This window comes from Vulpes lagopus, chromosome 7 (genome assembly GCF_018345385.1).
Source record: "Vulpes lagopus strain Blue_001 chromosome 7, ASM1834538v1, whole genome shotgun sequence".
In the NCBI taxonomy this organism is placed as follows: domain Eukaryota; kingdom Metazoa; phylum Chordata; class Mammalia; order Carnivora; family Canidae; genus Vulpes; species Vulpes lagopus.
In genome coordinates, this window is record NC_054830.1 from 35509473 (window position 1) to 35525217 (window position 15745).

The 15745-nt window shown below is 33.1% G+C and overlaps 1 protein-coding gene across 1 annotated transcript in view; it reads right to left on the reverse strand.

The window, feature by feature from the left end:
* Positions 1 to 2382: 2382 nt before the first annotated feature.
* Positions 2383 to 15745, reverse strand: part of TMF1 (TATA element modulatory factor 1) — a 33222-nt gene continuing 19859 nt past the window's right edge. Inside the window, exons 9-17 of the mRNA XM_041761513.1 lie at positions 15429 to 15521; positions 14374 to 14530; positions 10700 to 10892; positions 9852 to 9921; positions 9525 to 9617; positions 8539 to 8640; positions 8109 to 8258; positions 6780 to 6905; positions 2383 to 5384 (exon numbers count right to left, since the gene is read on the reverse strand). Of these exons, the coding sequence (XP_041617447.1) occupies positions 5241 to 5384; positions 6780 to 6905; positions 8109 to 8258; positions 8539 to 8640; positions 9525 to 9617; positions 9852 to 9921; positions 10700 to 10892; positions 14374 to 14530; positions 15429 to 15521 (1128 nt within the window). The 3' untranslated portion in view covers positions 2383 to 5240. The remainder of the gene's footprint in view (positions 5385 to 6779; positions 6906 to 8108; positions 8259 to 8538; positions 8641 to 9524; positions 9618 to 9851; positions 9922 to 10699; positions 10893 to 14373; positions 14531 to 15428; positions 15522 to 15745) is intronic.

A 15745-nucleotide genomic window follows, 5' to 3' on the forward strand; every position in this document is an offset into this window, starting at 1 on the left:
TCATCTTAGATATGTACATCATCTTAGATGATGTACAAGAAGCAGCTAAAAAACCTTACATGAGGAGGCAGGGAGGCAATCAAAGATAATGAGGGCCTTATCAAAAGGACTCAGGAACCAGTCTGAAAAGCCACCTTCTGGCCAAAGATAGGATAATTTAAAGCATCAGTAAAGGGTAACTGTAATAGATTGAAGTACACATATAGTTAAATCTTATATTCAAGGAGGTCTGACCAATCAACCAAATACACAGACCAAAACCTCATTGTTCATGTCTGATGGCAAAAGGGAACCAACTCCTAATGTGAAAACTAGTAAAACAAAACCAAAAAACATGAAAACGGTAAATGCAAACAACTGAAGCATATTTTATCCCATTTTTCTTATATGAATCATGATGCAAGTAACTAAATAGTTGATGAGGTACTTTTTACAAAAATATTCCATACTTAAATTTGATAATGAAGTCTTATGTCTGAAATTTGCTTCAAAATAATGTGGATTGAGATGAAGCACAAGTGAACTATAAATGAAACAAAATGGGCCATGAACTGTTGAACACAGTTAAAGAGTATAGGTTAATGAGAGTATGGGGATTCATAATCTGTTCTCTTTGTACAAGTTTAAAATTTTATATAATCATAATTTTTACAGTGCATTACAATCTTATTAAATGTGTTTTAAGCTTGCTGCACATATATTGACATTTGGATAGCTCACAGTGTCAGCAAAATGCTGAACAATCAGAATATAGCTTATTGGTTATCTGATATATCCAATTGCTTAAAATGTAATTCAACAGTTCTGAAGTTTTAAGCAAATAGATTTTGACAAAAGTTGACCTCACGCTAGTTGATCTATACATTTATGGTTTCACAGGAAAGGAATAAGAGAAGCAGCACTGCAGTTAATGGTTCAGAGCATATTCTCTGGAGCCAAACTGCACAAATTAGAACCTCATCTTTGCCACTTACTTGCCATATGACCTTAAGCAACTAAACCTTCTTCATTTTAAAAATGGAGATGAGAATAGTATCGACTTTAAAAAACTGATTTGAAGGTAAAGTGCAGGTATACAATCTCTTTTCCAAAATCCTTGGGGCCCTATGTGTTCCTGAATTTTTTTGTGTAGAAGAGAGTGTGCGCAGTTTACAACTTAACACACTCAGTGTGCCCTGGGTCAACACCCCATTATCCCATACAATATTTCTACAGCAAAATGTATGCACTTCATTTCACTCACCGTGAGATAAACCCTCTAAGTAACCCCACGTCAGGAAAGGTTAAGCTTTACCACCAAAGCAAGTTTGACAGCAAACTTACAAAAACACTTAACAGTTTTCAGAGCTTTTTTAGACTTCAGAACAGTGGATAAGGGATTATGATCCTGTTTAAGTGAATTATTTCCACAGTAACAAAGTACTGTGTTTCCTATAATCAGCATAACCACAGATTTTTTAACAATATGTATTTTTAAAAATTAAGATTTTAATTTCAAGAGACAAAAGGGCGTGGCATTGTATAAAACTGAAAGGAACACCTCTATGTGTCCATCACTACCTCTAAAAGCAACAAGAGAGTTTAATGTTACACAAACAGCAAGAGCTCTTATTACCTCTTCCTTAGTATTATTTGAAGATTCTAAATTGAATTTACCTTACTTAGCAGCAGGGCAAAATGGAGAATAAATTCTGGACAGCTCTAAAAGCAAATTCTCTGTACCCACCATTGTATTTTGTGGTTTTTGTTTTGAGAAGTATTTAGTATTAAGAAGAAAGAAACTATTTCCATTCTATCTTATTAAAGGATCTGGATTTGCTAAAGGTAAAATGGATATGTGTAAAGGCAAAGCTTACAAGTATTTTTTTTCTTTAAATAAGGGTTAAGATTTTATTTACTTATTCATGAGAGACACACACGGGGGGGGGGGGGGAGGGGGTAGGCAGAGACACACAGGCAGAGGGAGAAGCAGGCCCCATGCAGGGAGCCTGATGTGGGACTCGATCCTGGGTCTCCAGGATCACGGCTTCAGGGGCTGGGCTGAAGGTGGCGCTAAACCACTGAGCCACCCAGGCTGCCCTTACAAGTACTTTTAAGGATCAAAGTTGTAAGAGTTCAATATTACAAGCAATATGAACTCAGAATAACTTATGAATAAAGGACAACTTATCTATGGTTATTATTTGAATACAGAACTATTGTAAAACTTTTAGAAGAGTATCCTGAACACTGTTTAAGATTTTTAAAAAAGAAACAAATCATCCTTACAATAATTTAATTGCGGTAAATTCTCAGGATTGTTTTCCAAAAACTTCATTAGAAAAACTATGCTTAATGCTGACAATATTCTTCATAATATAACTCATAGAAAATTTGGACTTATCCTCATTTTAAAATATGAATTCTGAAGTTATACAAGTCCTATTACCTTCATAAAACAATACCACCTTCACTCATTGGTACTGGGCAGTCTAAATTATGGTAACAATGAAATACATTAATACTATTATAAAGATTTTAATCTTTATTCAAATCAGATCCATGCTTATTTACATTACCTTTCATTTAGAATTAAAATATTATATCAATCTGTAGTTGAAATCATAATTTTAGCCCTTTACAAAATATGAAGTTATACTGTAAAACTGAAAAGAATAGGGAGATTAGAATTTTAAAGAAAAATTTAAAAATTATGATATACTAGAAGAAAAAAATATATACATACCAAATAGTAAAACAAGAAAAAATATCTAGTCATTTTCTCTTTTGTCTTGTGGCTTTTTTCTAAATACTACAAATCGCATACTTTTAATAAGTATCTAAATAAAATGTTCAATTCAGAAATCAAATGCCAACTGAAGAATCATGAGAAAAAAATTTTCACTTAACTACAAAAACTCATGTTTCCTTAAGTCAGAAATTGTCCATATTTAGAATATCTTAAATCACGATATAGATATGTTCAATACATTCCCATATGCTAAATAGTGTACAATTGAAACTTCTCAACAGAGTCAATGGAAAAAAAAAAGTCGGTAGTCTCAATCAAGCTTCCCAAGAGCTGGAAAAATACCTGGTATGTGCTCAGTTGTCTATATATCAACAATGCTCACACGTCTAACCTTATATTTTTGAAGTTCTGATTTTTAATATCTATTTTCAAGAGAAATATGATTGCAAACTATTCTCTTAACCATTAAAATATATACATTGTTTTACTAGAATATGGATAGAGAAGTTTTAATGACCAACAGCAAAATACAGCAACCAGTATGTCACTAGGTATTCCGCCTCTTAGTGGAGTTTTTCAAGATACTCACTACACCTTCTCAGCTTATAAATGTACCGAGAGATCTAAGTGTATAATAAAATCTGTGTGACTATCCATTATTAATTTTTGGATAATGAACATGTGGTAATAATATATAGCCAGAGTCCTAAATAACTCTTTACCATTTTTAAGTTAAATAAATTGAAAACACTTTTAAAATTTTAAGTTGAACTGATTTTATTAATGTTAATAAGAATTAAGAAAAGAAAATGTCTAATATTATGAAATTATAAAATATAGGAGTTTTATTTCCATCTTTTTTCCACAACTGAAGGTTTTATTTTCTAATGGATATTTTAAAATAATAATTTCCTAATTCCTAAACTTCTAGTTTCAAACGCTTGACAATTTTGCAACTTCAGTTTCCTATATTTCCTAATTCTGTACATTTCTTATTGCTATCCGTCTTGTCATTCCTTGTCAGCCCAGCGAATATTTAAAAAAAAAAAAATCCCCCCCCCTCAAAAAAGTCCAAGCTGACAAAAAGTTATTACACTGCTTTTTACCACTAAAATATAGAAAATTAATTCTATGAATTTGGTTCACACTGAAAGAATATTTATTAGTGCTACAAATCAGAGATCCAATGACAGAAATACTGCCTGGAATACAAAAAGAACAAAAATGAGGTCACTTGAATTGCCCTGAAAAGCATTCCAAATTCTTCAACATGGCTTGCTTATAGCTATAACCCAAAGTTCTACTGTTTAAAATTCAACTAAAAGTTAAATGAGAGTTATTTGCAAGTAAATGCAACTAAATGACTTTCAGTAATAAAATGTATCAAAATATTTCACAAATCTAAAACACGGCCTGGTTAACTTTTTTTAAACAAAATAACATTTGGAAGCACTTGGAAGAAAGCATAGCTATTTTTTAAAGCTATTCCACACTATTTTTGAGTGTAAAGTTTTGAGAAAAAATAAAATGATAAATTATACAGAATTGCAAAATGCCAAATTTAAATTACTCCTATAGTTTCTGTATATTGTTATGAATATTCTGTAATATCAAACATTGATTTTTTTAATGTGCCAAAAAATAAGGCAAAATGTGAACAATTAATTTTTAAGAGAAAATCATGTTATTACTTTATCACTTTTGATTCATCTTACAGGGTTAGTAAAACAATACCTCTTTAAAAGCACTTAAATATCACTGATGTCATCACAAAATCATTTTAAGTAAAATTTTTCCACTATCTGATCATGCCTATATAACTAACTGAATAGCTACAGCTTTCACCAGAGAGGTACCAAAATTTGTATACTTTATTGTGGAATGTGGGTGAAATAAATTCTCAGACCACAAAAATTTTAAAGTTTAAATCATTCACCCTTTAAGCTTCAGAGAGTGTCAGTGTGATTTCTACTTTAAAAGAAAAAACATTAGTTCAAAATTTAGTAACTGTGGGTTTAATAATTTTTTTTACTAGAACATTTAATGTTCATTTTCATGAAGTAATAATTAGAGATGTTGAAATGTGAAAGATTTCAAAGTTTCAATATGTTAATATCACTCTTTAAATGTCCTTAATATATACAAACACATATAAATTACAGATACAATTAATTATATATTTACAATGCAACATATGAACACCACTCTCCTTCCCTACCATACTGATATGAGAAAAAGTAATCTCTATGCTGTTCAAGACAAAAAAAAAAAAAAAAAAAAAAAAAAAAGCTTTAAAAAATAAATCTTTAAAGAATAGTTTCAAAAATAAAGTTCAAATATTGCACAAAATAATTTAACTGCAAATATTACTATATACTATAAAACAATTTTCAGTTTTTGAACTCTACAGTAAATTCCACTTTCTAATTCTATAAAAGAATTTATTGGGAGTCTACACTTAGATATTAAATGTTTACATTCAGTTTGATGGGAATGTAGTTTTCAGAAGTTAACTGAGTCTTTGTCTTAAAAGTTCATCTATTTGAGTCTTATACATATTTTTTACATCTTCAAGATCTAATCGAAGTTCTTCTGCCTCTTCTGCTTTCTCTCCATACATCTGCAGAATAGTGTTGTATCTTTGATCCAAATCCTACAAAAAAATGTGTTCATAATTTTTAAAATAACTCTACAAAACATCTTTAATATATATTTATATTACAAATGAGTCACCAGTAAACATATTACAATCTAAAGAAAAGTACCCAGTCATCTCTTCTGAAAATTAAACTGCTATTCCAATCCGCTGGAATAAATAGCAAGTCGAGGAATTAAAAAAACAGAACAAAAACAAAAAACCCAAGCCAGATGGCTACCAATTTTATCATATCTCTCCACTACTCTACAATTCTCCCCATCTAAAGCTTAATCTGTCTTTTCTCCCATTAATTTAAACACATGTGATCAAATTTTACTCTCTTGGGTTCATTGCACTTTAAGTATTATCTGTCATTTAGCCCACCAAAAAAAGGTAAAATATATTTTCATATATGGCTTAACAGTGACTCCTAATACCAAATACGTAAATTGTGATACATAATAATATCAATGAACAAAAATACTCATAAGATTATGTAAAAGAGTAATATTATAAATGAGCCCTGGTCAAATAAAATCTAATTATTTTCCTTTATTTTTATTTTTTTATTTATTTTTAAAGATTTTATTTATTTATTCATGAGAGACACACAGAGAGAGAGGAAGAGACATAGGCAGAGGGAAAAGCAGGCTCCATGCAAGGAGCCTGATGGGACTTGATCCTGGGACTCCAAGATCACAACCTGAGCCAAAGGCGGATGCTTTAACCACTCGCCCAGGTGTCCTCTTTTTTTTTTTTTTTTTTTTAAAGATTTTATCCATTCATTCATGAAAGACACACAGAGAGAAAGGCAGAGACACAGGCAGAGGGAGAAGCAGGCTCCGGGCAAGGAGCCGGATGTGGGACTCGACCCCGAGACTGTGGGATCACGCCCTGAGCCAGGGGCAGGTGCTCAACCGCTGAGCCACCCAGGCATCCCTAATTATTTTCCTATATTGGGACTACACATGATTATGAAAAATACTTCATGTAATGTGACAGTCAAGAAGATTCTTAAAACTTCCTAACTGAAAAAAAAAAAAAAAAAAAACTTCCTAACTGAACTATTTAATACCATTTTCAAAGAAATCATTAAAACTTACATATTTTATGTAAAATAACTATCAAATCTAATGTAACTGGATAAAAATATCTTGGATTCATTCCTTTTTTTTTTTTTTAAGGATTTATTCATTTTACAGAAAGAAGCAGAGTGTGTACATGCAAGCAAGCAGGGAGAGAGAGAAAATCCTGAAAAAGATGCCCTGCAAGGTACAGAACACAATGTGGGGCTCAAGCCCATACCCTGAGATTATGACCTGAGCCAAAATCAAGTGTCAGACACCTAACCAACTGAGCCACCTAGGGATTCCCTTGGACTCATCCTTAAATGAAGAGAAGAGTACTTACTCTTAGCTGAGTTCGAAGTTTGGGTATCTCCTTCACTTTCTCTTCAAGTTCATCATTTTGATTTGTTAATTTAACTAGCTCTTCAGCCATTATTGCACGTGTTTTTTCTAGGTTGCCAATTTCTAGCTGAGAAACATTACAGGGAAATAATTTAAATCAAAATATATCTTGGTTATTAATATTTATACTAATATAAACATATTCAATGTTATTTTTTATAAAATAGTATGTCAACATATAGCCATGAACTAACTCTTTAAGGAAATGGTGGCAAAAACAAGGGTTTCTGCTCTCCTCAGAGGTTACCAGGGCTTACTATGAAAGAAAAAGAACTAAAGAAAATCCAATCATCTGTTTGAAGTACGGAGCCCTATATTTTTCTCTAGAGAAACAGCATATATTTCAGTCATTCTAAATTAGTACAGAAACTCAGAAAAATAAAACTATCCTTTAATGCATCCCCAGCTGTGCAGGTCACATTGATGGAATCTATCATCACTACCAATGAAGTTTAATCTGGACCCTCAAGCACAGCACACTGGGCTACACAAACATAACTCATATGAATTTTATTCTGATCTTGTTTATTTTCCAATTCAAAGACTTGGTCTTTAATAGAGTAGTATTTCCAACCAACTATAATAATATAATGAGAATAAAAGGAAAGATTTACACTTCTGTTTCAAGTTAAACAATGAAAATAGGTAAAGTGTTTTAACATCTCTCGCATTAAGTTTTTAAAAAGTAAAGTAAGATGGGAGGGTGCCACCTCCCTATTCAAGATGGTTTCTTTCATATACAGGATATTCTAGTTCTAATCTCTCTCCTCTCTTTCACTCCTTCCTCACAAGGGGGAGTGACCTAAGTGGTAACTCTTGAGAAAAATAAAATGACTGTGTTCAGATCAGCAAACTCTTTTTTTTTTTAACGTTTGGGAAAGGTGCCTGCCAGGAGTTCTCTGCTCTTAGATGCTTACAAGTCTTAGATGGCAGCCTATAACACATGGGGAGGCCTACTCCAGCTCTGCATTTGCTATGACAGGGTGGGTAAGTCGTGCTAATTCTGACAGTCAGAGCCTGTGAGCAGACTCATTTGGCTCTCATCTGGCCAATTTCTCAAACTAGTCTTATCATAAAAATCACATATATCATTATATATGTATATATATATCACATACATCATTAATATATGTGATACATTTTAAACTTCACATGCCACTATTTCACTTTATTTTTCAATTTGCTCAGAATTGAGGTGGAGATGAAGGGTGCTACTTATTAGGCCTCAAAATTTCATTTACTTCTGTTGCACATTTAATTTTTCCAATACCTGTAAATGAGTAATTTCTCCTTCCCTTAGCTTTAGCTGAGACTGTAGATTTTCAATAATGCTGGATCCCGCTCCCATTCTCACAGCATCGTAAAGATTTCCATTTGTTGATACAGACATTGGTCCAAATGAGTGATCATGAGGTTCATCCTATATTAAACCGTATATAGTTATACAGTTATAAGCTGAGTTCCACAATAAGGTTCAAACAAATGGTTCTGCTAATTCTTGCTTTAAAATGTCTGTAACTTTCTCAAAGGCACGAAATCATCTCTTATTTCTTCAGTGCAATTAGCACTCCTTCATGAATATTCATATCAATTGCCTATGGAATGGCAAGGTGATAGATGAAAGACAAAATGCTACCTGCTTATTTCCTTTATTATCGTTCAGTTTAACAACTAGGTACATGTAAGAAATAAAATATCACCTGAGACAGAAAAGATGTTTGTAGCCCTGCCATATCAACTCCACTTATTGAACTCGAACGTGACATGGTAGGAGTGCTAGAAACAGAAAATGGCTTCCGTTCCTTAAGGAGTAAAACAAAAACAAAAACAAAAAAACATTCAGGTCACATTAAAGACTAAAATGGTAAATAAAAAGCAAGAAACTTTTCTAGGATAAATGACAACAAAGATTCATTCTCATTTCCTCATATAAAATGTTACAGATAGAATTTCTGAAGTCTTATTAAAGGCACAAGAGTTATTTAAAATTGTAGACAGATGTGGTCAAATCATCTCAGGACTCATTTATATTACAACAATTTATTTGTAATGGAATGAGAATGTTTTTGTTCTAACAAATACATGAACTAATGTCTACATATTATTATATATTAAATAACCTATTACCAATTAAACCTAATTCTTCAGAATAAGATTACTAATAAGTTTTACAAACCATCAAGTTTCTGGCTTATCCAATTTATTTTTAATATGTATTTTTAAAATTCCAAACAAATTCAAAAGGTAATTTCCATGTACATACAGGCAGTTTTAACAAATCATGCTACCAAGTATAATCCAATCCTTCACATACAGGAAACTCACTTTAGAAAAATTACCTTCCTTAACCAGAAATAAAGTGAACATACCAGTTTTATTCCCAAGGTGCCTAGAGGCCAAATGAAGTGCATTAGTTTCAGTGAGAGACCACAAAATTCATTAAAAAATGGCCCCAACAGATTCTATAATTCAAGCCTTAGAATCACAGATTTCTTTGGATAAACTCAAATTACTTTGGACCCACTCTGACAGGATACTGATTACAATACTATAATTCATCACTCTATTGATTTTAAGCAGAAGAAATGGTATTTATAAGGTATACCTATAATTATGTAACAATGGTTAATCAGAACAGCTATGAACTGGTTACACCAAAAACAAAACAAAACCCCAAATTCAGTACCTTTTCTTTTATTGCTTCTTGGGTGAAAACTGCTTTCTTCCTTTCCTGTTCAACTTTCAATTTCTCCATTTCTAACTGACTATTCAGTAGTGTCTAGTGGAGAAAGGTACAGTTAGATAATTTCTGTGATACTAAATCATCCTTCTAAGTCCATTCCAAAGTCAGGAACATAAAGTATATATTCCTATTTCTTTTACTACTAAAGACCAAGTTCAGAAAGAAGTCACAATGCCTACTCCACCCTGGCATCTCATTAGGTGGCTACCATCCCCAACTGTTCTCTAGTGGAAGCCCGAAGAGGAGAGGTGAGCAAACACTGTTAAATACCTTTTCTTTCTTTGTCTCTTCAAGTGTTCTTACATATTCATCTTTCAGGTTTTCTAATTCAACCTGGTACCTATTAAGCCAGAAAGAATTAAACAAAACAAAGATGATAGTACACACTACTGAAAACTCACCACTTTATTAACTCTTTAATAGTCATTTCAACTATCAGCTTGATTTTCCAAATATACTTTCTAGATGACAGGGGTTTTACACTCAGAAGCCAAGCTACTACTTTTGTGAATTATATTGCTGCTCTGAGCTAGGATTTCATTTAAAAAGAGATTTTCTAAAAAGAATTTTGAATACCACCATTCTCTAATAGGTTCAGATTCTACAAAAGCTTGTTAGGGAGTTCTATGAAAATATTTGCAGAAGTTCAGGTATCATTTTTACTTGACCATTTTTTTTTTTTTAACTAAAATTTCTAAGGAAGAACTCAGGGAGTAAAACCAACTAATAACAGCCTTAATACACTTTCAGATAGATGGACTTTATGGCTTGCAGTTCCAAAGAACCCAGACATTTATTTAGAAAGACTGGAACACTGCTAAGACCATTGTAAAATATAAAAAATAACTCCAATGAGTGGTCTCCAAACTATTTTATAGTTACAGATTCCTTTAAAAAAACCTGATTAAAGTAATGAATCCTTTCCTTGGAAAATGCAAAAACATGCAGAACATGCCACACAATTTCACGAGCCTGTCTCAAGTTCAATGAATCCCAAACCATTCTGCTATAATATTCTATTACTAATGACTCGGAGTTTAAACACTACAACTTCTTTTTTTTAAGTGCTTTAAGATGTCACAAAACCACCAAGAATAACACTCAAGAAACATGCTCACCTATTATTTTCATCCTCAAGTTTTCTTAGCTTATTTTTCTCTGATTCTAACTGGGCCTGAAATCTACTGTTTTCCTGTCTTAATAGAGAATTCTGTGACTCCATGGAGGACATTTGAATTTTGTTGGCAAGGAGTTCTTCTGTAGCTGCACGTTCTCTTTCAACTGCTGCTGCCAACAAAGTCTGGGATTCACCTGATTGTAGGATAAAAAAGAAAAATCAAATATACTTATGCCCAAAAAGCCAAAATATCAAATAAATTTTTACTTCAAACAGTTAATAATTCAAAATAGCCTCACTGAAATCTATAAGAACTTATTGACTGAGGCAGAACTGCTTAAATAGACAAAAGAACAAATCTTAACTTATATCTGCTTTATTATTTTCTTCCTAAAATAATTTTTTAAAGATTTATTTATTTATTTATTTATTTATTTATGATAGACATATATATAGAGAGAGAGGGAGGCAGAGACACAGGAGGAGGGAGAAGCAGGCTCCACGCCAGGAGCCCGATGCGGGACTCGATCCCGAGACTCCAGGATCGCGCCCTGGGCCAAAGGCAGGCGCTAAACCGCTGAGCCACCCAGGGATCCCCTGTTTTCTTCCTAAAATATTTTAATTTGAAAGTGGAGGCACATATTGAAAGTGGAACAACTGGATATGCAAATGCAAAAAAAAAAAAAAAGAAAAAAACCAAACCTAAAAACCCATCAAACTAAACTTATATTATATGAAAATTAATTCAAAATGGATCAAAAATTTAAGTGCAAAAAAACCCTTAAAACTTTTAGAAAAAAGTTTTCTAAAACTTTTACTCTTTGCCTGTCCCTAGATATCTCATTAGGTGACTACTATCCCCAGCCATTGTCTAGTAGAAGCCCAAAGAGGCGAGGTGAACAAACACTGTCCCTAGACAGGCAAAGAGTACTTAGGTTTGACACCAACAGCAGAACCGTAAAAAGAAAAACTGATAAACTGGACTTCTTCAAAATTTTAAACTTTTGCTTTTGTGAACAGGATAAAAAGACAAGCTACAGACTTGGGAGGAAAAAAATGCAAACCACATTACTTGGTGTCTAGAATATATAAAGAAGTCTCAAAACTTACCAGGGAAAATAGAAGCCAATTAGAAAATGGGCAAAAGACATGAAAAGGTGTGGTGCCTGGGTGGTTCAGCTGGTTAAGTGTCTGCCTTTGGCTCAGGTCATGATCCCTGGGTCCTGGAATCCAGCCCTGCTTGGGCCTCCCTGCTCAGCGGGGAGCCTGCTGCTCCCTCTCCCTCGGCCCCTCCTCCCTGCTCATGCTCTTTCTCTCTCTAATAAATAAATAAAATCTTAAAAAAAAAAAAAAGTAAAGACATGGAAAGGTAATTTCACTGAAGAGGATATACAAATGGAAAATAAGCACATGAAATGATATGCGTCATTAGGGAAATTCAAATGAAAATCACAGTAAGATATCACTAAATGATATCTGGATGACTAGAAGAAAAAATAGGGACAACACAAAATTCTGACAAGGATGTGGAGAAATTAGATTACTGTCATACATATAGCCACTTTGGAAAAACAGTTTGGTGTTTTCCTAAAAAACTAAACATACAACTACCCAGACAACCCAGCAACTGCACACTTAAGGCATTTAGCCAGAGAAATAAAAACATGTCTACACTAAAACATGTACAAGAATGTTCACAGCTTTATCCGTACAGAAAAAGATCTGGAATGAGCCCAGATATCATTCATCAGGTAGATGGTTAAAGAAAATGTGGTATGCTCATAACACAGAAATACTCTGCAATGAAAGGACTAAATCACTGATATACACAGTAATTTAGATGAACCTCCAGGGAATTATGTTGTGAAGGAAAAAAGCCAATCCCAAATTGTCACGTAGTATATAATTCTATTTATATAACATTTTGAAATTCCATTAATTTTAGATGGGGGACAGATTGTGATTGCCAAGATTCAGGACACAAAAGGAGGGCCACTAGAATGGTAAAATGAGGTTCTAAAAGGACAATTTATCGGAACTGTTCAAAATCTTGAATGTAGAGATGGGTACATGAACCTACACATATAATAAAACCATGCCCAACTTAATACAGAGACACACACATATATAAATGAGTATCAGTAGAACTGAAGAAATCTGAATAAAATTAGTACATCACTGTCAATATCCTGTTGTGATATTATACTATAATTTTGCAGTGTTAACATTTGGGGATATTAGATAAAGCATGCAAGGGACCACCTGTATTATTTTTTAAAACTGCATGTGAATCTACAATTATCTCAATAAAAAATTTCAGTTAAGAAAAGATTAGAGTTGTCTGAGATTTAATCACTAATTCTATTTTTTTCTCTACCAAAGTAGACCTAACATTATCTCTATTTTTCCACTTTATATTGTTACATACTGTATTTGTGCTATTAAAAGCAATATTTGGTATGTGTGTCCCATGGCTTTGCCTATATTCCAGCACAATACCACATATCACTGAGGGGATGTAGAGCCCAGTTTAAAAAAAAACAAAACAAAACAAAAAACAAAAACAAAAACAAAAAAACCAAACAAACAAACAAAACAGCTTCTGGTTTTCATTACTGCTAAAAGAAAAAACCAGCTTCTGGTTTTCATTTATTGCTAAAAGAAAATTCATTTCAGATGTCATTTTCAGATGTCTCATGTTCATAGCAAATGGGTCTCAGTAACAAATGACAGACCCAAAACATATATCTATAAATTAAACAATACATGACATTTCCTCTAGTTTAGTGATTTTTTTTAAGTAGGTGAATTTTTTTCTAGACATAATCTCACATGGAAAAAAAAAAAAAAAGGATCAAAAAGGAGGCACTACTTTCATTAAAGCAGCCTAAAGGGCTATATCAAGCACCTTAATTATACAGCTGCCCTCTCACCATGACAGCTAGTCCTAAGACATCTAAGGGATCCACCGAATATTGTTTGAAAACCACTCATTCTAGTTTACTCCTCATGATTTACAGGGATACCCTTTCAGGCCTGCTTTTATCACCGTACCATGGCATCTCTCAAACTACAGTTAGTTTTAGGCATAGAAAGGGCACATGAAATTTTCATCAATTAGTCAGCTTCTGGGATACACACACACACACAACTTATCTGTACTTGTATAAACATCTTAGAATAATTATTTTCTTAACAGCAGCACAGAAGGGCAACCTGGGACATTTCTATACAAAAGACTCTCAAGACTCCACAGAATCTGTCTAGTAAAGTTTGACTGGGATCCTCCTGAGACCTATCTCTGCTCCTGGAATTCTACCAAGGACCAGAACCATATCTGATCTCTACCTCCTACATTATTACAGACAAGCTAGAAAGAGGTCAGATGTAGCAACAGACAAGGAAAAAAATGAGAACAGCTGTCTGTAAAAATGATAAGATGACATGGAAATATTTGGATAATATTTGACACACTGTGTAAGGGAAAACAAATGGGTCTGAAAAAGTCAATTAGAATATTAGAAAATAAAAGCAAGAAAGGAGAAGACGTAAAACTCTACAAGTTAGACATAAAGTGTAACTATCAGATCAAATGAATTTCAATTTCATACCATTCTACTTTTATAAATAAAAGGAAAGGGCTTCTACATTGAACATAAGAACTAAAGCAGTTACCAAGCCTATCAGAAAGATTCTTCTCTAACTTCTCCCACGATGACGTTTGGGACCCTAGAGTTGCTTGCAAGTTTTCTATCTGTCGAAGCAATGGTCTTGTCGTTGATGAAACACTTTGACTCAGCTCTTGGTTTCGATTTTCTGCTTCCTGGAGTCTCTAAATCATGAAATTCTTAAATCATTACCACCAATAACAATGAAAACTCTAAAAACACTAGCAAATAAACTTTATGAAAGAATTCTGGAAAATATTATTTTCCCAAGATAAAATTGTTTTGTAGTTACATTATTTTCTAATTATTCAATCTGTAAGTTACAGCTAGGATGCATAACAGTATCTAAGGGAGTGCTTCTTTTCTAACAAGAAGAAGTTTTGATTATCTTCAGGTAAAAAAGACCATCATCCAAACCTCCCAGCAGTTGCCTCATCATCCAAATATTTCTAAGTATTTAAAAAAACAGAAAGATCAATCGGAGTTGCACTTTGTCTCCTTTTCCCGTGCATGTTCACTGACTGAAAATTAACAGAATAGTGGAAAAACTGGCACCGAGGGCACTGAGGTGGCTCAGTTGGTTAAGCATCTGCCTTTGGTTCAGGTTATGATCACAGGATCCTGGGATTAAGTTCCACATCAGGCTCCCTGCTAAGCGGGGAGTCTGCTTCTCTCTCCCCCTCTGCCGCTCCCTCTGCTCATGCCCTCTCTCATTGTCTCTCTCAAATAAATAAATAAAATCTTAAAAAAAAAAAAACACTGATTATCTGCCCCACAGTAATCAAAGACTGATAATAATAAACTAGCTATAACAAATGAAAAAACAATACTAACACAAATCTATCAGTATAAAATTATTTTCTATAAAACAAAATTAGGGCTTTTTGTGTTTATTTTTTAGGGTGTCCACTCCTGTTTTATTCATATAAGCCACAAAAATACAGTAAATGATAAAGTATGGTAGTAATCTCAATTCCATGAACATTATCCCCACTGAATCCTTTTTTTTTATTTCTAGGAAAACACATCTTGGATTTGTGTTTAGGAAAACTGTGACAGTACCTGCTGGAGTTCACTAATCTCATGGCGTAAATAATCCTCTTTTCTGGCAGCTGCCTGTTCTGCACGTTGCAGTGCCAACCTAAGGTCTCCAACCTATATGAGGAGAACCAATACACTATCACAAACAGTATCAAAACACTAATTATAGTTTCCTAACTACATACTGTGTTGTCAACACAATAGGTTTATGTACTACTGTTTATGTATATTTACACTATCCAATGAGGTTTTACATGATTATCACACATACCATTTACCAAGTAATTCTAAACTGAACGTTTGTATACTTAATAAATATATACTTAGAAAAGCATTGT